The 23,483-nt window shown below is 40.7% G+C and overlaps 1 protein-coding gene across 15 annotated transcripts in view; it reads right to left on the bottom strand.

The window, feature by feature from the left end:
• Nucleotides 1–23,483, bottom strand: part of RBMS3 (RNA binding motif single stranded interacting protein 3) — a 904,530-nt gene that overhangs the window by 389,493 nt on the left and 491,554 nt on the right. For all 15 annotated transcript variants that reach the window (XM_039527080.1, XM_039527079.1, XM_039527082.1 and 12 more), the window contains one exon: nt 13,109–13,167. In XM_039527080.1, the coding sequence (XP_039383014.1) occupies nt 13,109–13,167 (59 nt within the window). The remainder of the gene's footprint in view (nt 1–13,108; nt 13,168–23,483) is intronic.

The following is a 23,483-nucleotide window of genomic DNA, read 5'->3' as shown; positions in this document are numbered from 1 at the left end:
TTCTCAGTGGTACCTGATGACAGAACAAGGAGTAATGGTCTCAAGTTGCAGTGGGGGAGGTTTAGGTTGGATATTAGGAAAAACTTTTTCACTAGGAGGTAGGTAACTGGAATGGGTTACCTAGGGAGGTGGTGGAATCTCCTTCCTTGGAGGTTTTTAAGGTCAGGCTTGACAAAGCCCTGGTTGGGATGATTTAGTTGAGGATTGGTCCTGCTTTGAGCAGGGGGTTGGACTAGATGACCTCCTGAGGTCCCTTCCAACCCTGATATTCTATGATTCTATGATTCTAATGACACTTCAATCTGTGACAATTCCTCAGATTTGTCACCTACAAAGGACAGCTCAAGTTTGGGAATCTCACTAACATCCTCAGCCATGAAGACTGAAGCAAAGAGGAAATGTCTGTGACCTTAGAATATGGAAATAAACGTTCTTCAAGTCGTGGGTGGTGTACAAGTCTCCCAGATCTGGGGAGTGGATGACGGAGGCCAAGGAGACCATGCAAAACTTTCAACTTTCTGAGAGACTTGTTGAGGTTGTGCAGGTACAGAGGGGATCTGAGGTCCCCTTTTGCTCTCAGGATTAGGAAGCAGCAGGAATAGAACCCTTTTGCCTTCATGTCACGAGGGACCTCCTCCACCGAACTCAGATGCACGAGGCTCTCAACCTTTTGAAGGGGGATGAGGAAGAGGGAGTTGGGAGTGAGGGGCATCCAAAAATTGCAGAGTATAGCCCTGAGATACTATATCCAGCACCCAGCCGTCCGAGGTGACCCACAACCAGGCCAAACGGTAGGGCTGAAGGTGTTTGAGGAAAGAACAAGGACTATCCGGGGAATTGACTGGGACGTCACTCTCAAGCGCACCTTAAAAATGAGCACTTCGGGCCCCCAGGATGCTTTGCTGGACATGGCTGCTCAGGTGAGGGGGAGAAGGGAGGGCGGCGATGACTAAAGCTCGTGTCTCTATCCCTTCTCCTTGCAGACCCCTGACGAGGCTGCCAAGGCCTTCGTGGCGGGGTCAGCTGGAACTGCTTCCATGCAGACTGCAGCATATGCATGCCCAGCGAGTGAAGGGTGGCCCGAATGTTCTTTAACTCATGCAGCCTCACATCTGTCTACTCTGAAAAGAGTCAATTCCCATTGAATGGGAGGTTCTGGATAGAGGTATGCATCTCTTGGGAGAGGCTGGCGGTCTGAACCAGGAGCTGCATCTCATGACCACTGCCAACAGAAGCACCCTAACTGCCAAGTCTGCCACAGTACCCTCCTCCACCAGGTTTCCAAATTCCTGGGCCAAACCCTGCGGGAAGGACTCCCTGAACTTTCGGTGGGAGCCCCATAAGTTAAAATTGTACCTGCCCAAGAGGTCCTGGTGGTTTGCCACCCGGAATTGCAGGCTGGCTGTCAAATTTTTTTCTCCCAATAAGGCACAGTCTTTTGGCCTCTTTATTTTTGGGTGTTGAACTGGTGTGCCCCTGCTTGTCCTTCTCATTGGTGCAGTGAGCCCAGAGGTGGGTGTGTATAAAGGTACTCGAAGCTTTTGGCTGGGACAAAGTACTTCTTTTTTACCCTTTTGGAGGTGGAAGGGATCAATGACGGGCTTTGCCAGAGGGTCTTGGGCAATTTTCAGGACCCTGTCATGCACTGGTAGTGCAACACGGACAGGGTAGAGGCAGAGAACACATTGAACAACATGACCACCTGCTCAGCCATCTTCTCCACCTCTAGGCCCAAGTTCTTGGCCACCCGTTGAAGCAGGGCCTGTTGTTCTATAAAATCTCCAGCGGTCTGGCCATGGAGGGCCCCATGACTGTCTCATCTTGGGATAAAGATTACTACTGTACCACCAGGGGAGGACCCTGGGCATCATCCCCCATGGGGGAAGGGAGTTTTGGGGTAGGCGCTGTCTCCTCTACCCCAACCTCCAAGTGTGTTTCATGCACTGATCCCAGTGCTGTCGGCTGTTGCTCTGAGGTGGCAGCAGACGAGCGGTGCAACGGGAGCATCATAATCACCGGCTTGCCCCACGCACTCCAGTAAGGCCATTGCACTGACCATTCTGCCAAGGCGGCGCCATAGACATTGACGCAGCTTCAGGTGCCCAATTGAACCGGTGGAGTCTTGGCGCAGGGCTAAACCACCCTTCTGCACTGGAGGAATCCCCTTCCAGTGACCACAGGAGGGCAGTGCTGGTATTGAGGGAACTGGTGCTAGGGCCGGGGCGAACCAGAATTGTGTTGGGGCGGGTGACAGAGATCTGCGCCAATACGAGGACTGGCGGGAGGGTGAACGGTGCTGGTGGTACGGAGACCAGCACCTCCCCCTAGGTGATCCGCACTGAGATGGCAGGAACTTTGAACGTGGTGCCGATGACCGAGAATGAGCCCCAGAGGATCTGGGATGCGATGTCGGAGATCTGCAGCACGGAGATGGAGAGTGCTGCCTCGGCTCAGGGGATCGGTGGCACTCCACTGCCCCCTAACAGGTCTTAGTGGCTGGCTTGTCCTTGTAGGGAGCCTTTGCCACGTCCTGCGGTGCCAGCGGAGGCCTCTGCTCTCTCAGAGATGGGGGAGCTTGGGAAGGCATTGATGCCACCACAAGTTTGGGTCCCCTACCACTCTCGGGAGCCAATGGTGGATCCTTTAAGGGGCTAAGTGCCCCGACCTGGGAGGCACATCTGCCTGGCTCCAGAGTGGTCGGGTTGCCCAAACTGGGGGAAAATGTTATTTTTTTTCCTACTTGTTTCCTTTCCTGCTCCAAAATTTCTAAAAAATTGACCAGCTGTACAGCTAATCCAAAAAGATGTGGAAATTGTGTCAAAATGCTTCCCAACACATTTCCGAATTTTCACTGAAATTTCAAAATTTAAAAAAATTCTACCATGTATGAGCATAAAAAAACATTATTTTTCATCTCAGGTATGGGCACAGGTAGCTTCAATATTACTTCACCCACCGAATTTCATTCTGTAGTTAACAAAGCTGAATCATGAGCATGAAAGCCCTTTCAGTTTAGATTTAGAGTTGATTTAGCTTGAGAAGGTAACCTAAGCATAACAAAGGCTCAGAAACGAGAAGGCAAACAAAAAGAATTCAAAATGTATTATTTAAAAAACACCACACACCTCTGAATTTTTAAGTCACACCAGGCCTATGCACCACTTAAATGCCACCTAAACAACACAATAAAGCTTAAGTGGGCCTTAAGCAATGCATACAAATCGTTTGGGCCCTCTGCACAGGGGTGAATTTCACCCACTGCATAATGGTAAAGCAGGTGGCAAGCTGTGACTAATGCTTACTGTGCTAAAATATGCTTGCTTTACTGTCAATTCATCCTCCAGTTCTCCCACTTCCTCAGTTTGATTCTTCAGCTCATTATATCCTGTTATAATCTAGGCCCCAATCCCACAAAGATTTACGTGTGTGCTTAACTTTATGCACTGTGAGTAGTCCCATTCAAGTCAGTGGCATGACTCATAGTGCATCAAGTTAAGCATGCACACCAGTCTTTTGAGACTTGAGTCCCCAGACTGTAAGCACTTATGAGGAGGGCTGTCTTTTAATAAGTGTTTGTACTGGGTTTAGCACAACTGGCCCCTATCGCTATTAATACATGAGAGTATTAACCTGTTTATCTCTTTGTACTGGCTGAACTGGGGGAGTAGTTCTTTTGCTCACGGCATAGAAGTGTGAGTTTTTGCTGCCAAAGGTTATGATTTTTTCCCTCATTCCCCATATACATCCTCAGGCAGTTATATACAGTTATAAAAAAACGGCCATGTCATCTCTGAGCATGAAGCCCCCAACAGAGTGTGCCAGTTCTAATGAAAATGCTGGCCTGGCTGGAATGCCTATTAATGCTTTACTTTCTGTTTATTACCCACTGAGAAAGAGAACATTTACTTAATTCACTTGACTAAAATAGCTCCACTGTTATAAACAAGTCAGGAAAATGTATTAATTGAAAAAAATGGAAAATGATTACTTTTCTGATTGTCAGAATATCATAAAAGTGAAATTGAGCTATTCTGTAATTAACTGATGCCGATTCAGGGTGGTTCCCGATGAGTAACTGTAATTCAGTAAGCGTCTGTCAGTATAGTTTGTTAGCAAATTGTCATTTTATATCAAACATTTATGGGGGTTCTGGCGCACATATAAACCATCTAATGAAATACAAATACTAAAGCAAAATAAACAGGACAAAGGTGGTAAAAGCAAGCTAAGTAGTAGAAGTTGAGCAAGGTTGATCATGGTCCCTTATGGAAGACAGGATTTTGCTTCCACAGCAGAACCGTATTTTGTTGCATATTTTTAGAAACATCCAAAACCTTTGGAAGAAATGGGTTTAGGATAAGCAAATGAGCATTGATACTGGGAGGCACAACCTGCTTCAAGTAATCACAGATCAGATAAATAGGGTTTTTATATAAGCCATAGGATCCAGCAACATGCCATGAGAAAAGATCATAACAAAGTCCAAGCTAAGCAAATTGATTCTGTAGGATGGAGAAAAAGCCATTGTAGTGTCAGAAGATTTTAACCCAGCTCACCATGAACTAGTATTGAAAAAAATCCTCTTTAAGACTTCTGCTAACAGCCTATGGGTCAAAGCAAATGTTTACAAATCACTCGAGACCAGCAGACATACAGAAAGATTACTCTTTGCCAAAACCCTTTTGAAATGGACACCAGGAGACTGACTGAGGGTTATATGGACCAATGTAACAAATACGAACTGAAAATTGATTTTTAACATCTATGACAGGATGATAAATGATTGGTTTATTCACCAATGATTTGGGGTTACAATTCTGGAACTGGTATTCAACAAATTAAAAAACTGAAGTAATCAAGGATAAAATGATATACCACAGCATAGCTGAGGATCTTGGGGTCCTTATGGAAAACACTTTTTAGGTCATTTATCAGTTCATTTATCAAGGGATAATGACCCAGGAAATATTCTCCTAAATGGCAAAAAAAAATATTTAAATAAGAGAGTCTGGAGAACTAATTGAGGCGGCGTTTCCTCTCTAGAAGACTTGACCTTAAACCCAATACACAAATTTGACAGGATTGACTTAAAACAGGACAGACTTTAAATACAGTCAAGAATTGTGTCTGGCGTGAGCTGCAACAAATCAGAAATAATACTTTGCAGACATGTTGGAGGGCGTCTCTCCATCACAGTCTTTCCAATGAGATGAAAACAACCAGTGCTGCCATCATGTAGGTACAGTAAGACGTTCAGAACTATTCATGGAAACCCCTTTTAGTTCCATTAGTGATAACTTTGGAAGCGTTTATAAATGTACAAATATGAACTGCCGTCTCCAAGTTATCTGCAGTGTTGTAGTAGCTGCGTTGGCCCCAGGAGAGGAGAGACACAAAGTAGGTAAGGTAATATATTTTATTGGGCCAGCTTCTTTTTTTGGTCCAGACCTGAAGAACAATTCTCAAAGCATGCATCTTCCACCAACAGAAGTTGGTCCAATAAAAGATACTACCCCACCTATCTTTCCTCTCTCATCTCCAAGTTAATTAACCCAGCTAGGGCATCCTCAGTCAGATCCCATTTGCAAATCACCCAAATCATTATTGTTAAATAGTCAAACTCGTAGAGTTGTATTAGTACAGGGTCATCAACAGGTGGACCACAGGCCAAATCCGGATGGCCAGATGCTTTTGAGCGGACCCCGAAATCTTTTTATTTACATATTATCATTATTGTTATTTTTATTATTTTCTTCTTTGGAGTCTGCACCTTGACTATACCTTAACCAAGAAATTTGGACCTTGAGCAAAAATAATTGACTACCCTGTATTAGGGTTTATGGGCCTACTTCAAAGCAAAGTGTAGTCAACAGAAAGACTGCCATTGACTTAAGGGGGGCTTTTTCAGGCCTTATATCACATAAATATCATAGCCAGTAGAGGGTAATCAGGTCTTGAGCATCCACATTGCATAGTGATGCACATACATGTTGAGGATGGATAAAGATAGACAGAGGATCTGATTTTCAGAGCTACCGAATACCAAAATCAAAGAGAGCTGAGCATGCTAAGATCCTTTGAAAAAGCAGACCAACAGTTTATTTATCTTGATACCAATTTGGTTCAAGGACAATAGTAATTAATAAAATATTGCCTTCAAGTTTGCATACTCTCCGACTTCAAATAATATAGCTGGATGCCAGGAACTGTTTTTATTCAAGGAACATAATTACCACTATTTCCTTTAGAGCAAACTAGTACAGTTCTCAGAGTTGCCAATTCTTGTGATTTAATTTCAAGTATTTGGTGTGTTTCTTAGAGACTAGGCACCCAGATTCATGTGATTACCTGAGAATCTTCGATTTCATTTTAAAACAAAGTTTCTAGCCCCCATGGTTGGGAAGAAAAGCTTGAGAAGAGGCTTAGAAACCAGAAGGCAAATAAGAACCCCAGATCTATTATTTAACAAACAATAAAAACCTCCTCATTTTTAAGCCAATCTGCATTTTGGGGGTTGACAGAATTGGGTTTTTTATAAAACAGTGCGCACGATATAAAATTTGTCATACGATACAAGGAAAGCTATCAGCAATATGGTTGAACTTGGGACTATGTGACACAATGGGTTAAGGCAGTGCCCTTCCAACTCTGGGACTTCTATCCTTGCTTGCCTAAAAAGCTTGGCATATCTCAGCATAATTTGCAGTCTCTGCTCAAGAGGCCCCAGACTGAGTAAGCAAGGGCTGCCACACGTCAGAACTGAGATGGAATAGCAGAGCTGTGCAGAGAAACTTGCAGCGTGCCTGCCAACGCTCATCCTCTAGCCAGCCCTGTCAGATCCCTCACTTCCATGAAAACCCCAACATTAAAATGCTACGTATCCCTACATTTTAACAACATCTAGATTCTTATCTCACTGATGGTATGGAACATTATTTTAAAAAGAACTAGGACTGTAAAATCACCACATTCATTATGTATCCAGCTTTCTAAGTTTTTTTAATATAAGCATATGGTTTCAAAATTAAATAAATGTGTCTTACAAATTATTTCCTGTCCATGAGAGCCATTCTCCCCCATGCATGCTGAGCATGCCCTCCTGGTGTGTGGAGTTTACAGTCAGTGAACAGGCATAGAACCACTTTGCTGGATTCTCTCTCTCTCTCTCTCTCAGAACAGAAGTTCTGAGAATCATAACTAATAGAGCACACTTATTTCAGTTTGTGCTATTCCCAATAAATAAAATTTATTATCTAAAGAGCAGTCCACAGAGCTTAGCTGCTTTCTTCACTAGAATATGATTTCACATGGGCCTGCTCCATGTTGCTGCTATCCTGAGCCAAACTCCTTCACTTTAAATATGATAACACAACAATAATTAATAAATACAAAGCATGGATACAGCAATACATATTTTCAAAGTGATGTAAGAGCATTAATCTTCAGAGTCCAGCTGTAAAATAAGTTATAGCCTCAGTTTACAGATATATACAATATATTACATACATACCTATCCAAATGCTTCTAAGGATCTGGTTACCAGAGCATCTGAGCACCTCATATACATTAGGTTTTGGTTCATGAGGGTACTTAAGCACATGAATAGTCCCTCGTACTTCAATTTAAGACAACATATACCAATATCGGTGCAGAGGTAGTTGGCATCACCATATCACTTCCTGCTCATTGCCTCTCTACTCTTGTAGCAGCCTTGTGGCTAGGGCAACACGGTCACCCTTTTCTATACACAAAGAAAGATAAATTTATATATGAAAAGACTCAGTGGGCTTTGAATGTTGGACTCAATACAGAGGTAACTGGCTGTAGCTGAATGACCTGTGATATACAGGAGGACAGACTAGATGTTCCCTTCTGACCTTAAACTTTAAGAAACCTCTATGAAAGCATGTTTGTAACCCAAACTTTTGCCTTTTAAATATGAATGAGTAGTATCTAGCAATAGGTTTCTGGAAAAGAAAGAGGTTTCAGTGAAGGGCGGAGGGATAGATCAGTGGTTTGAGCATTGGCCTGCTAAACCCAGGATTGAGTTCAATCCTTGAGGGGGCCATTTAGGGATTTGGGGCAAAAATCTGTCTGGGGATTAGTCCTGCTTTGAGCAGGGGGTTGGACTAGATGATCTCCTGAGGTCCCTTCCAACCCTGATAGTCTATGAAGTATGACAATTACAATTACATATGAAGTCTCTGTGGTTTCCCTCCAAAGACAAAACACTGCCACACATTAAATCAAGGCAGGCACTCTCTCTAATCTGTAAAATGAAGTCTAAGGTGGAAGTGTCTGTCTTCTAGAAGCAACTGCATGTCATGGTTTTTATTTCATAAAACAGAATGATCCCCATAGGTAGGAATTAAGACTTCTGGTCATTCTCCCATGGTTCATCTTTTAAGGTGCTGAGGAAATGCCCAAGACAATGTGAGCTCCTGCTTAAACGAGGAAGTAAATCTGTATGCACACCATTAAAGAGTCTGCAAGGGCAGATGCAGATGACAGTAATTCATACATTAAGGAATGGGCTTGTATATTTGGCAGATTAACTGTTCTGTATTCCATTGCTATGAGGTGTGGAAACTGTACTGTGAAACATCCATTACTCATTCCCTCTGCTCTAAACACATAAGCCTATCAAAGACGAGCCAGTTGGAGGAAAAAACCCTGCAAAGGGAAGAGTCTATGCATTTAAGATTAATGCTTCTCTTACATAATTTCCCCTGACTTTTAAAATCAGCAAATACACTAGACCCAGAAGGCAAATGCATGGAAAGAAAAGCAAAAACAGCAAAAATTCTCCAACTTGTACATTAGGTGTCATCAGACTTTTGTGTTTGAACATCTTTGAATGAATCATATGTCCATTTTTCATTACGCTCCATATGTGATCGTTCCCTGTTTTGTTCAGTGATTTTTGGCCACTTTGTCATGGCTGTGCTTGGGGGTTTTTTTGTTGTTTTTTTTTAATATACTGTTCTATTACAGAATGATTGTTGCTGCTGCTATGCCTCAGTGTGAATGATACCCAAGAAGAACAATCTTGAAATGAAAGATTTCGTCAAAAGGTTTCCCTAGTGAACTATCTTGGAATATATGTTTCCTTGGATCTGACTGTTTAACCCTCACCAGAAAAAAAAATGTTTTGATAACACTAGTCCTTAATATGGTGCAAGTGAATTTTTACAGACTGAGGAATGTTTGAAGAATAAATCAAATTGCAGTCTGTTTTCCTCATTGTTGGAAAAGGATACACCTAACACTTCCAGTTAGACAAAGCATTCTGTCTCAATGGATCTGTGAGGAATCTCATTGTTATCTATGCCATTTCTTAAAATTATCTTCTTTTTGCTGTTATGTGAACTCTTTATTTGGAGGTTTTAGTTTTCAAACCCACTGCTGTAATTTGGCCGAATTTCAAATGGCATTGAAATACATTTCTGAGTCTTAAAATTGCAAGATGACTTCCACAACTCTCAAATTTGACTATTATGATCATTCACTTGTATAAGGCACCAGACACTGCTGTTATCTTATCTCATCACTAACCTTATATTTCACTTAGTTTGCTACCTTAATCTGATGAGGTTCAACAAGGACAAGTGCAGAGTCCTGCACTTAGGACCGAAGAATCCCATGCACTGCTACAGATTGGGACCGAGTGCCTAGGCAGAAGTTCAGCAGAAAAGGACCTAGAGGTTACAGTGGACGAGAAGCAGGATATGATTCAACGGTGTGCCCTTGTTGCCTAGAAGGCTAACAGCTGTATAAGTAGGGTCATTGGCAGCAGATCCAGGGACATGATCATTCCCCTTTATTCAGCATTAGTGAGGCCTCATCTGGAGTACTGCGTCCAGTTTTGAGCCCCATACTACAAGAAGGATGTGGAAAAATTGGAAAGAGTCCAGCAGAGGGCAACAAAATTAGGGGGCTGGAGCACATGATTTATGAAGAGAGGCTGAGGGAACTGGGATTGTTTAGTCTGCAGAAGAGAAGAATGAGGGGGGAAGGATTTGATAGCTGCTTTCAACTACCTGAAAGGGGGTTCCAAAGAAGATGGATCTAGACTGTTCTCAGTGGTACCAGATGACATAACAAGGAGTAATGGTCTCAAGTTACAGTGGGGGAGATTTAGGTTGGATATTAGGAAAAACTTTTTTACTAGGAGGGTGGTGAAGCACTGGAATGGGTTACCTAGGGAGGTGGTGGAATCTCCTTCCTTGGAGGTTTTTAAGGTCAGGCTTGACAAAGCCCTGGCTGGGATGATTTAGTTGGGGATTGGTCCTGCTTTGAGCAGGGGGTTGGACTAGATGACCTCCTGAGGTCCCTTCCAACCCTGATATTCTAAGTTTCTATGATTCTATAATAAAGATGCCATAGTCCTTTTCTTACCAGGGCTACATAGAAAATGCTTGCTGTCCACAATCCACTCCATGTGAGAGAAATCCAGTTAGAATCACATAATCATAGACTTTAAGGTCAGAAGGGACCATTATGATCATCTAGTCTGACCTCCTGCACAATGCAGGCCACAGAATCTCACCCACCCACTCCTGTATCAAAACCTGTGTCTGAGCCATTGAAGTCCTCAAATCATGGTTTAAAGACTTCAAGGTGCAGAGAATCTTCCAGTAAGTGACCTGTTCCCATGCTGTGGAGGAAGGCGAAAAACTCCCAGGGCTTCTGCCAATCTGCCCTGAAGGAAAATTCCTTCCCGACCCCAAATATGGTGATCAGCTAAACCCTGAGCATGTGGGCAAGACTCACCAGCCAGACACCCAGGAAGGAATTCTCTGTAGTAATTCAGATCCCACCCCATCTAACATCCCATCACAAGCCATTGGGCATATTTACCGCTAATAGTCAAAGATGAATTAATTGCGAAAATTACAGTATCCCATTATACCATCCCCTCCATACACTTATCAAGCTTAGTCTTGAAGCCAGATATGTCTTTTGCCCCCACTACTCCCCTTGGAAGACTGTTCCAGAACTTCACTCCTCTGATGGTTAGAAACTTTCATATAATTTCAAGTCTAAACTTGCTGATAGCCAGTTTATATCCATTTGTTCTTGTGTCCACATTGGTATTGAGCTTAAATAATTCCTCTCCCTGGTATTTATTCCTCTGATATATTTATAGAGAGCAATCATATCTCCCCTCAGCCTTCTTTTGGTTAGGCTAAACAAGCCAAACTCTTTGAGTCTCCTTTCATATGACAGGTTTTCCATTCCTTAGATCATCCTAGTAGCCTAGTAGAGGTACCTGTTCCAGTTTGAATTCATCCTTCTTAAACGTGGGAGACCAGAACTGCACACAGTATTCCAGATGAGGTCTCACCAGTGCCTTGTATATCAGTATTAACACCTCCTTATCTCTACTGGAAATACTTCGCCTGATGCATCCCAAGACCGCATTAGCTTTTTTCACAGCCATATCACATTGGCGGCTCATAGTCATCCTGTGATCAACCAATACTCCGAGGTCCTTCTCTTCCTCTGTTACTTCCAACTGATGCCTTCCCAGCTTATAACAATAGTTCTTGTTATTAATCCCTAAATGCATGACCTTGCACTTTTCACTATTAAATTTCATCCTATTACTATTACTCCAGTTTACAAGGTCATCCAGATCTTCCTGTATGATATCTTGGTCCTTCTCTGTATTGGCAATAGCTCCCAGCTTTGTGTCATCCACAAACTTTATTAGCACATTGCCACTTTTTGTGCCAAGGTCAGTAATAAAAAGATTAAATAAGATTGGTCCCAAAACTGACCCCTAAGGAACTCCACTAGTAACCTCCCTCCAGCCTGACAGTTCACCTTTCAGTACAACCCGTTGTAGTCTCCCCTTTAACCAGTTCCTTATCCACCTTTCAATTTTCATATTGATCCCCATCTTTTCCAATTTAGTTAATAATTCCCCATGTGGAACCATAACAAATGCCTTACTGAAATCAAGGTAAATTAGATCCACTACATTTCCTTTGTCTAAAAAAACCTGTTACCTTCTCAAAGAAGGAGAGCAGGTTGGTTTGGCACAATCTATCTTTTGTAAAACCATGTTGTATTTTGTCCCAATTACCATTGACCTCAATGTCCTTGACTACTTTTTCCTTCAATTTTTTTTCCAAGACCTTGCATACTACAGATGTCAAACTGACAGGCCTGTGGTTGCCTGGATCACTTTTTTCCCCTTTCTTAAAGATAGGAACTATATTAGCAATTCTCCAGTCATACAGTACGACCTCTGAGTTTACAGGTTCATTAAAAATTCTTGCTAATGGGCTTGTAATTTCATGTGCCTGTTCCTTAGACATTAGTGCACAAAGATTCTACAGTTCACCAGCTATGGAATTACAATTTTATCCTGCAGGGAAGTGGACTCCACTGTGAGAACCAACACTCGAGTAAAGTGAGAGTCTCACCCATGGAAAAGATGGACCTTCAGATTGATTACAGATAATAATTCTAGTCTTCAGAAATCTCTGTATATATCTATCTAGACAAAGATATAGACACATGCAAACACCATATCTCCACAGTACACATTGTATTTCACTAAATAACAGAGACTATTTTGAAATATTACCAGAGAAATTAAAAATGCAAAACTGCAAGAGTAAGAGAAATCATTTTCATATCACTATGTCACAATTTTATGATCAATGTTGTGCCGCAGTGCATATTTTCTTCTTCCAATAATGTAGTCTGAGACATTCTAGAATAGAAAAATTAAGCCAGGTTTTGCTTGGGAAAGTTTTCCCAAGGGTTTCTCATTTTTATATAGGAAATCAATTTGCATCACTGATGATATCATTCAAATCAGACAACGCTATGTGGTTAGAAGGTAATTTACTTTTCTACCAAAGCAATTTGATACTTGTTCTGATTTGCGATTTTCATTTTGTTTGTTAATGAAAAAAATTAATGAGCAATGTTACTGGAAAATACAACTCAGAGCACTGGCATTATTAAATATGTTTGCAATATACTGTACATTGTGTTGATTGCACAGTCGGAGCCCAAACCTTGGTGGATGGAACATCAGTCAATCAGCCAAACAGACACCGAACTCATTGGGAGGACTCTTTGCACATACCTTTGCACTGATTTGTGTTTTTGTCAAGAATTGCCTTTGTGGATACAATTTTCCCATACCTACAGAGAAAGAAAAGAAAAAAAAAGAAAAATGCATGTTATTATATTTTAACCCTAGATCCATGCAGACTATTCCATGCATTTTATTATATATATATATATATATATATATATATATATAAATATATATATAAATAAATATATATATATATATACACACACACACATACACACACACACACACGAGAGGGAGAGGGGGTTCCCCCATAGAAAAGGTACAGGATGGACAGCAAGCTTCCCTGCATTCCCCCTGCACTGCAACACAGATCTTGAGGGATGTTCATTTTCCATGCCCATTCAAACTCTGATCTCTACACTGAGACTGCCAACAAAAATGCCAGTTACAGGAATGGCCAATAGGGTATCCAGATAGACAAAGATGTTTTTCTGGTGAAGGAAATTAACTTTATTTAAATGTATATTTGCATCTGAAACAATCAAAGGAAGTTTTGTTTTTTAATGGGAATGGAGCAGATGCTTTCCCACCATTCACCAAATGCCCTATAAAGCTGGCTGACAAAAAAAAAAAAAAAAGAGAGAGAGATCCAGAAGAATTATTTTTTTTAAAAGGTATCTTGTACATTTTAGATAGTCAAAGTTTTTTTTTTAAATTGTTTTTGTATATTTAGGCTTTTCTAGCTGAATACTGACGAGCGTTTGCATACATAGCACTACAACAAATAACAGAGCTTCAGAGTACCTCCACAAGATTCAGACTCTTGAGAGGAAATTTTAATTTCACGGACCACTTACAACTTGTTGCATTCAACAGTTAGACCACAAAGTGAGTGCCTGTCTTTAACTCAAAGAGAAGAGGACTGAAAATGCATATTTGATAGTCAGTACTTCCAGTTCCAAATGAGGTATGTGATTGACTGGTCAGTTTGTAACTCTGGAGTTTGTAACTCTGAGGTTCTACTGTAGTGCCAAATTCTATGCTGGTGTGATTTACAAGCATTTTATGGGTAAATTTACACCAGCAAAACATTTGGCCCATGAAGTGCATTTTCATTTATTTGATTTATAAACCAAATAAATGCAATATATACAAATAAATAAATAAACAATGTCTATCTATTGTCTTAAGAGTCTTTGACAGATACTGAGAAAGATAATCCAATTAAAATCAGTAGTTAACCCACAACAACCTCAAATAAAACTCAACCCCCAATTAAACTTTCTTAAAAAAAAAAACAAAAAAAACCCGACACCTAACATTAGTCTTCATTAGGACTTTCTCGTAACAAAAAAATTCCAAAAGAATGGATATGCTGTTCCATCCAAGGAGATTTGTGAGATTTAGAAGTCTGTGCATACAGTGGTTTACTTGTGAGTGCAAAAACCCAGAGTCTGAAATCTGAAGCAATTACTTAAATCTGCTTTACTCTTTTGAATTTCCTGCCAACAAAAAGAGACATTTATGGTTCCATTACATTTACTAAAGACTTTCCAAGGTTATTTGCTATACACCACAACCCTGCAAATGCTTAGTCACACAAGTCATTTCACCTGTGGAAGTAGTCCTGTTCATCCCAGTGGAACTACTCAAGCAAATAAAGTTACTCATGTAGCTAAGTGTTGGCAGAGTTGGACTCTACTGGAATGGTAAGAGGTGCTAAACAATGCTCTCTACTATATGAAAAGCCTTTCACATTAATGTATAGATATAAACCCTGAGTACTACCACAAGAAAGTAACTAGAATTAATTTGGACACAGTTTTCCTAAATACTTCACAGTGATTGGAACATGAGCTCTGATGAGTGGTGATCAAGGTAGAAAAGTATTTAGTTTATTAAGAAAATGATGATAATTTTCTTGCATAGAAGGACTGTAATACAAGGCTCTGATTCCCCTTCAGATTTAGTTGGCTTTCCTGTCAGGATAAACTGTAATTTCGATTCTATTCCAGAGGTTCCAAAAATGGATTCCACAATGGGAATTCACACGTAAATATGACGGAAAAATACAATGTAGCTCAAGAGATCGCCTCTTAATCTGTTGTTTTAAATGCTAACTACTAGTTATTAAAATCCAGCAGCCCATATGTTTGCTCTGTACAATACAGTAACTCCTCACTTAATGTAGTTATGTTCCTGAAAAATGCAACTTTAAGCAAAATTATGTTAAGCGAATCCCATTTCCCCATAAGAATTAATGTAAATGGAGGGGGTTAGGTTCCAGGGAAATTTTTTTCACCAGACAAAAAACTACACACACACACACACACACACAGTATAAGTTTTAAACAAACAATTTAATATTGTTCACAGCTATGGTGATTGTGAAGCTTGGATGAGGTGGTGAAGTTAAAGGGTGGAAGAGGGTGGGATATTTCTAAATAATGAACTAGCAATCGGCTGAGCCCTCAAGGGTTAACACATTGTTAATGCAGCCTCACACTCTACAAGTCAGCACGAATGGAGGGAGGGACGACAGCATGGCAGACACAGACAGAGACACACACCCTGTGTGTGAGAGAGATATGTGCATTGCCTCTTTAAGTATGCTGACACCACTCTAAGTACACTGCCTTTTTAAGTAGATCAGGAAGTTTAGACAACAGCTGCGGCCAGCAAGCTCCCTCCGTCCTGAGCCCTGTCGTGTCCCCACCCTGCTCTATATGGAGAAGGGGTAAGCGGGGTGCAGGAGCAGGGATGAGAGGGACACCCTGCCATTAGTCCCCCACCTTCCCCCCGCACAGCAAGCAGGAGGCTCCGGGGAGCAGCTCCAAGGCAGAGGGCAGGACCAGCCCATGGCAGTGGGGGGAGGGACAGCTGAACTGCCTTGATAGCCTGCTGGGCGGCTGCAGCACAGGGAACTTAGGGAAGCGGGGAGCTGATGGGGGCTGCCGATCCACCCTGGTTCCAAGCCCCCACCAGCTAGCTGCAAGGGGCTGCTCTTCCTGCAAGCAGTGGACAAAGCAGGCGGCTGCCAAATAATGTTATAAAGGAGCATTGCACAACTTTAAATGAGCATGTTCTCTAATTGATCACCAATGTAACAACGAAACAACATTAATCAGGATGACTTTAAGTGCGGAGTTACTGTACTAGTATTTTTTAAAATATAAAGATACTAGACATATAGGTTTGTGTGTGTCATGAGAACACATTAGCACTATTTAGTTTCCTGCTGAATTATAATGCCTGTTTTTGAAACCATCCTTCCACAGGGCCTATATTCAAGTGCTTCATCAAAGAAATATTATGGGAAGCACCATAGCTCAAAACCCACCATCATCTACACTTTGGATTTCTTGTACATCTCTTTAAGTTGATCCTTGCTGCATCACTATACCTGAATGGAAGTGGATGTTAGGAACTTGAGAGGCTGTGAGTGGGTCATTTGAAAGGGTTTCCATTTTGCAGGGTTCAACAGACCCATTTTGCATTTTCCATGAAATTTTTCACAAAACTTTTTATTGTCAACATTATTAAAATTTTCAAAATGTTTTAATTTATCAGTTTCCATAACATTTCAGTGATAATTTTGATAGACATTTGGATAAGAAATGTTGCAAAAAATTTGAAGAAAACAAAGATTTAGAGGTCTTTTTAAACAAACAAAACCCATAAAAGGTCTGCTTTTCAACAAAATGCCATTTCCTTTGGGGAAAAAATGTCTACCAGCTCTAGTACTTATTAGTTTTGGGTGAAACTACTCAAAACTTCACACACAATGTTCTGGGAGTCAATGGAACCAAAAACTCAAGCAAAACTGATCCAAAACCTCACATTTCTCAAGGTCTCGGGTGAAAACCTAAATTAAAATCAGAGCTTCATTGCACTAGGTACTTCTAGCTTACACATAGCAAAAGACAGTCCCTGACTTGAGCAGCTTACTGTTTCAATAACCATGCAATATCACTCAGTTTTGCATGGTTTTACCATAAAAATAGTCATCAGCCCAGGTTCTCAAACCTAAATTTAAGGTTTAACTTCCACAGTGGGTTTTACCACAAAAGTTTTACACAGCTCTAGCTCTAATGTTTCCCTTTCATTTCTTTTGCCTTCCTGAAAAAGATCAGCTTCTGCATGTCAACCAAACCCAAGGAAAACTCCAGTAGTGTACGATATTGGTAACAATTTAAAATAAAATAAACTTTTCTTCGGTTCTGTGTATATTGCTAGCTTCAATTACTGAAGGTGGTTTCAGGTTATGAATCTGGCTTTAAGGTTTACCTAGGGCCTCATCCTGCAGTCCTCAAATACCCAGAACTCCCAGAGACTTAACTGAGAATTCTGGGTGGATAAGAAATGCAGAATAGACAGAGTTTATGATGTTGTTTAGCTGGTATCTCAGTAACAGTATGATATTATTTAACAACCGATCACACTTTTATTTAAAGGCTCCAGGTGGTAGATCAGCATTTATGCAGCAAATACCAGCAGAAAGTTAGCTGGAATGTTAATCAGCTGCTATCCGGTGTTAAAATTATAATGGAGCACTTAGAGAACACTTCAGTTGTAGCTGATGTGAATACACAAATTGCAAGATTCTTTTTCATTGTCTACACCAGCGATCCTCAAACTTTTGAGGGTCGTCCTCTCTATCCCCGAAGCCAGATTCCTCCAGATTTATTAATTTATATATAAACAACTTACATGGGTTTGTTTTATGACAATATTGTGATGGGAAAGTCACACAGATTTCTGAAAAAATTCTCCACAGATGCCTTATAGAATTTGGTAAGAATGGTTATTTATCTTACTGTACAGCCACCATTCATTGAGATGTGTCGTCCATACAGATTCTATTCCCAGTGTACACTTGCTAAATGAATGTGATAGCAATCTTGCACACATGGGGCACATTCACACTGAGTGGAATTTATGTGGACTACCACTTGAAAAATTTCTCTTTCATATGATCATTTCTGTGCATTCCACCTACTGCTGAACTGCATTTTTATTCCTGTACTTTTTCAAATGAAAGATACTTACCGTACTACTTCAGCCATTTAAAAAATTGATTTGTTTTTCCTTAAAAAAATCAAAGGGCCCCATATCTTTTGAAGAAAAGCTCTGCAACCACAAAAACTTCTTTTTATTTGCCTGTGATTACAGTAGCAGAACTTACACCACTTTTACTTTCATGAATCTGTGCATGTGTTTGGGAAAGAGGAGGTCAGTGAATCAGGCTGTTGGGTTCATAAGATTGTATTTCTGCCCAATATGGTAAATGTTTAACCCAGTGTATAACCCACACATATCATTAAGTGTTATTGCCTCTACCACTTGCTTTATTCTGACTGTCAAATTCAGAATGGATAATCTCTTTACTGGATATAGTATAAACAAGCATAGCAACTGAGAATGACATTATGGCCAAAATTTTCAAAAATGGCTGTTCAGCTTCGGTCCATCTTTCAGCACCTGAATAATTGGCCTGATTTTCAAAAGGTGCTGAGCACCCACCAGTGGAGAATTAAGTCAATGGCAGATGGCGCAGCACTTTTGAAAATCAGACCACTTATTTAGGTACCTAAATATGGGTGACATAGGAGCATAAATTTTAGGCAACCATTTTTGAAAAAGCTTGGCGTTTATGAGGAATGAACAACCTTTAGCAGAAATGGCAGAATCCAAGATGATTAAGTAGTGAAGAAATGAAATATGTAACCTCCTCTCTCATATCCTCTTCGTGACTATTACAATCACGCAGCATGAAATACATAAGCAACTTGCACTAGCTCACTTATTGCACAAAAGGAGGTAACCAGGCCATCCTCTTACCCTCAGAAAATGAGACTTGAGTAGATGAGGGAGGCCACAACCATGCTCTAAAGAGATCCACTATCAGAGTGGAGAAGTGATCAGCTTCTAGGGAGGTGACTCCACCATCAGAATACTGAGCCCCGAAGTCTCTCCCTTACCCCGTGAAATCACACAGCAGATAAGAAGTAGGCATCGGGGTGGGATGATGGGAAGGCTTAAGTGTTATGTTGGAAACTCCCAATGTGTTACTCTTTAAACATTTTCCAAACCTCAGAAAGATTCAGGTTCAAGGATAGATAAAGATTTAGGTTTAGGAGGGACAGTCAAGGAGCGGGTAGGTGCTTCTTTTAAGACATCCCGGTTCATCCATATTTAGCAAACTGTGAGATAGCTCCATTTTGCCTACATATCAGAGCAGTCCCTTATACAAAGGTTATTTCATCTCAGATCAGCAATAACCTATCCTCTTCAAATGAGTTTGAGATCTTCCCATTTTATATAATATCCTGTAAAAATCTTCAGGGCTATCCAAAAAACAAACCCCAATCTGGAAATTTCACTATTGTGCATTGTGCAGAAGATACACAGAGTTGGAAATCTACCCTTTCTGATGTCTGGCCAAATCAGATTCAAAACACAGAGGATGTTCCCCTGGGCACAAATTTAGCTACACAAAAAATACCCAAATACCCAATTTTGATAATTCCCTTAATGATACCAAGACAAGTTACAAAGAAAATAAATATAAACCTATTTATTCCTTTCTAAAAATTACTACTCTGATCTTTTTCACTCCGGCTGAAACAAACTCTAAACAAAGGAAACTCTAAACAAAGGAAAACTTCCCACCTTCCTTTTGAAACATCTTGTTCCCCCATTGGTTCCTCTGGTCAGGTGTCAGCTAGGCTAGGTGAACTTCTTAACCCTTTACTACCCAAGAAAAAAAAAAGGTAGTGCTTGGGTGTGGTGGCGGCGATACCAAATCTAAGCTGGTAATTAAGCTTAGAAGTGTCCATGCAGGTCCCCACATCTGTACCCTAAAGTTCAGAGTGGGGAAGGAACCTTGACAAGTCTTCAAATAAATAGAAGGTTGTTATAAAGATGATGGTGATCAATTGTTCTCCATGTTCACTGAGCGTAGCAAGCAAAATTTATGTTAGATATAGGGAAAACTTTCTAACTCTAAGGGTAGATAAACACTGGAACAGACTTCCAAGGGAGTTTGTGGAATCCCCATCATTGGAGGTTTTCAAGATCAGGTAAGCAAACACCTATCTACGTTTGAGATGGTCTAGGTATGCCTAATCCTGCCTCAGTGCAGTTGGACTAGATGACCTTTTGAGGTAACTGCCAGCCGTACATTTCTATAATAAAGAATCATACATAAGGTTGGAAAGTTGGAACAAGATAATTAAACAAGCCTTCAAACTTCACGAAGAATATAAATAATTGAATGGACAAAAATATTATCCCTGTGTACAAAATGCATTTATTTTCTAGGTTCTTTCATGATGTTCTGTACTTTTGATGTGTCTGATTTCTCATTCAGAATATTGCTTACTTATGTAGGATTGACTGTTAAAGTACAGATGGTATGAACCAACTTGCCAGAATACCTTGATATTAATCTCTATTCAATCATTTAACAATAACCTCATTATGTGAGAGAACTCTGCACATACAGTGCTTGTACAATTTTCTGCCAATCATTAAAAGCAATTTAATTTTAAAATAATTATATGGCTACAGCATAATGTAAAAGGATCTCAGAAGTCACATCCCCAGTAACAACAGCAAAAATAAAATAATATTAATAATAATACTAAAAGAGAAATCCAGCTACCCCCTCCAGGGACTGTGAACTCAAACTGATAATTTAAAACTAAAGCATTTTATAGAGTTCATATAGAGGGCATTTGAATCAAATGTGTGAGCGAGACTTTTGTAGTTCACAGAGCTGCCTTTCATTATTTACAAATTATAAAATTCAAGGTATTTGGCTGTCTGTGATAATAATTCTGCAGCTGCTAATATTTGTGTTTCTCCAGGTTATTTTACATTTTAAAAAATTACTGTCAGGGTCAGTATAATAGAAATGCTTCACATTGCTCAATATTTCTATTAAATTTCCATATTTCCAGGGCTGAAATGTCAGCTTTATTAATTTGCCATGGGCTGAACTTTGACCTTCTTGGTGCAAGGGAGCACACTTTTTTTCTGGATGCAATTTTCAAGAGGCAGAAAACATAATTTAGACGACTTTTACAACTCTAAGGACAAAATCTTGCACTCCTTACCCAGAATTTAATTGGGCAAAACCCTGAGTTCATGGCTCAAGAATGTGCCTTATTCTACACAGTATGTTTTTAAAAGCAAAAGATTCTCAGTCTCTCTTATTTGTTTGGCACCTGTATAACACAAAGGCAGCTTAAATATAGGGTAGGGAAAGAAATTTGACAAGCAATTAGTCCCTGATATTTCGAAATATTTATGCCCCTATTTAACTACAGGCATGCCAGAAACCCCATTAAAGCATTTGGGATGAGATAGGTTTGTCAAGCTAGGCACGTGTTTGCAGATCAGAGCTTTAAGATGGTCTAAAAAGTTTGATATTTAGTGGGGAAAACATCCCTATTCAGGTCAGCTTTAATTTAAGCAAATGTTTCCAGTTTCCTGAATCAAGGCCTTTAATAGCTGTGATAATTAACTTTTTGAAGCAGTCAGTACCAGGGTTCCAAAGGAGGAATTGTGACAAACACCTTTGGTTAGATGATCTGTTGGGTCAAAAATTCAAGTTAAAATAGGCTAAACATAGACTTGGTCAATAGGCTACATAGAACATGTTTTGTAAACTTACATGTTTTAAAAACTGTAAATAAATACAACTTCGTTACTGATGGTTCATCGGTTAAATAACAACATTTACAAATTGTCTAAGCATGTATATATGATGGAGCCATTAGTCTATCATGTAAATAATTTTCAATTCACTGTTGCCTAAACACAGATGGACATAATTGACCATATTAGCTCCACTGTGTCAACTCTTGTAAACTTCTTCTATGCGGGAGGTCTCATTAAAAACTGGGGATTAAAGGCACCCAGGGTCAGGGCCTCAGCCGCCATCAATTGACTTCAGTGCAATATGCCTATTTGCATGAGTCGAAGATCTAGCTCATTATTTTTCTGTCCGAGTGTTTACTTTGTACTTCAGGATAACTTCAAGTGAGGCAGAGAAGGCTGCATAATGATCATGTCTGCTAGCTATTTGGTGGTCAGCCAGCCCTTCTGAGAACCAACAAGCCTTGGATGAGCAAAAATCTTAAAGCCCACAAAAATTCCTTAGTCAATGTCTTTGCCAGCTTCTCTGGACGGCGATCCTGGCAGAGGGCCTCCAGCAGTCCAAAGCCACCTTTGGTGATTGCTGCACTTGTTACTGTAGTGGGGCTTGTCCTCAAAGGGTATGTCTACACCATCATAAACCCCACCACCACCACCAGCTGGCCCATACCAGCTGACTGGGCTCGCAGAGCTCAGGCTAAGGGGGTGTAGATATTGGGCTCAAGCCCAGGCTGTAGGACCCTGCAAGGGGGTAGACTACCAGAGCTCTGGCTGCAGTCCAAGCCCGAACAGCTACACCACAATTAAACAGCCCCTTAACCCAAGCCCCAGTCAGCAGTCACAGGCCAGCTATGGGTGTCTAATTGCAGTATAGACATACCCAAAAAGACCATCACCGACCAGTAAGGAGACATGGTTAGGGCAGACAAAGAATGAACTGATTTAACATATTCTCTAGGCAGCTTCTCCTGGCAGAGCTACTCTGGAGCTTCCTAAAGAGACTATAGCTGCCCTTCCCAGGCAGACCCCTCAATAAAGAAAGCAAGAAGAGTACTGTTTCCCTGCCCTACTCTGAACAATATATTGAATAGAGCTAGTGGTAGAAAGGATAGTGTGGACACACTGTATGATATCTGCAGGGCAATTGTACCCCTGGATTAGGTGAGGAATGCACGCTGTCAGAGAGGAGGGCTGAGTGACTAGAGTCTATTCATTTGTTTTCCCATTTAAATAAAAACACCATTTTAGAACCATAACTAAGGTGAGAGAGAGAGAGAGCACTGCTTGGCAACCAACCAATTAAGCTGCACTCTGCTGAAACTTATTTATACTTTGTTCCTGAAAATTACATGGAGAACTGCATAGAGAGAATAGCACTGTGCAATTTGACGTATGAGTCATGTGGCGATTTTCTAGGAGGGTCGGGAGTGTCCTTATATCCAGGGCAATTTTTTAAAATTCCTGCCACATGGTGCAATCTGGTCCATGTCAAAAGCAAAAAACCACTATTCAGAAGTCAATTTCTGGCAGGGATGATGTAGCTATAACCAGCGAAGAGAGAAACTCCATTACTAGCAGGGAAAATCCCCCAAACCTTCCCGTTTGTTGGTAGAATTTTAAGCAGAGCTTCTAGGGCCCCCCCAAGAGTAGTCTCCTGTTTATTACTGGCTGCAGGTCCTTGCAAGACCATCAAACGCACAAAGCTAAAGTCTTGAATTAAGGTTCACATGAAAAACACAGGCTTAGCTATTTCAAA

The sequence above is a fragment of the Mauremys reevesii genome, linkage group 2 (assembly GCF_016161935.1).
Source record: "Mauremys reevesii isolate NIE-2019 linkage group 2, ASM1616193v1, whole genome shotgun sequence".
Lineage (NCBI taxonomy): Eukaryota > Metazoa > Chordata > Testudines > Geoemydidae > Mauremys > Mauremys reevesii.
The sequence above is the reverse complement of the archived record's forward strand: the minus strand, read 5'-3'. Positions and strand labels throughout refer to the sequence as shown.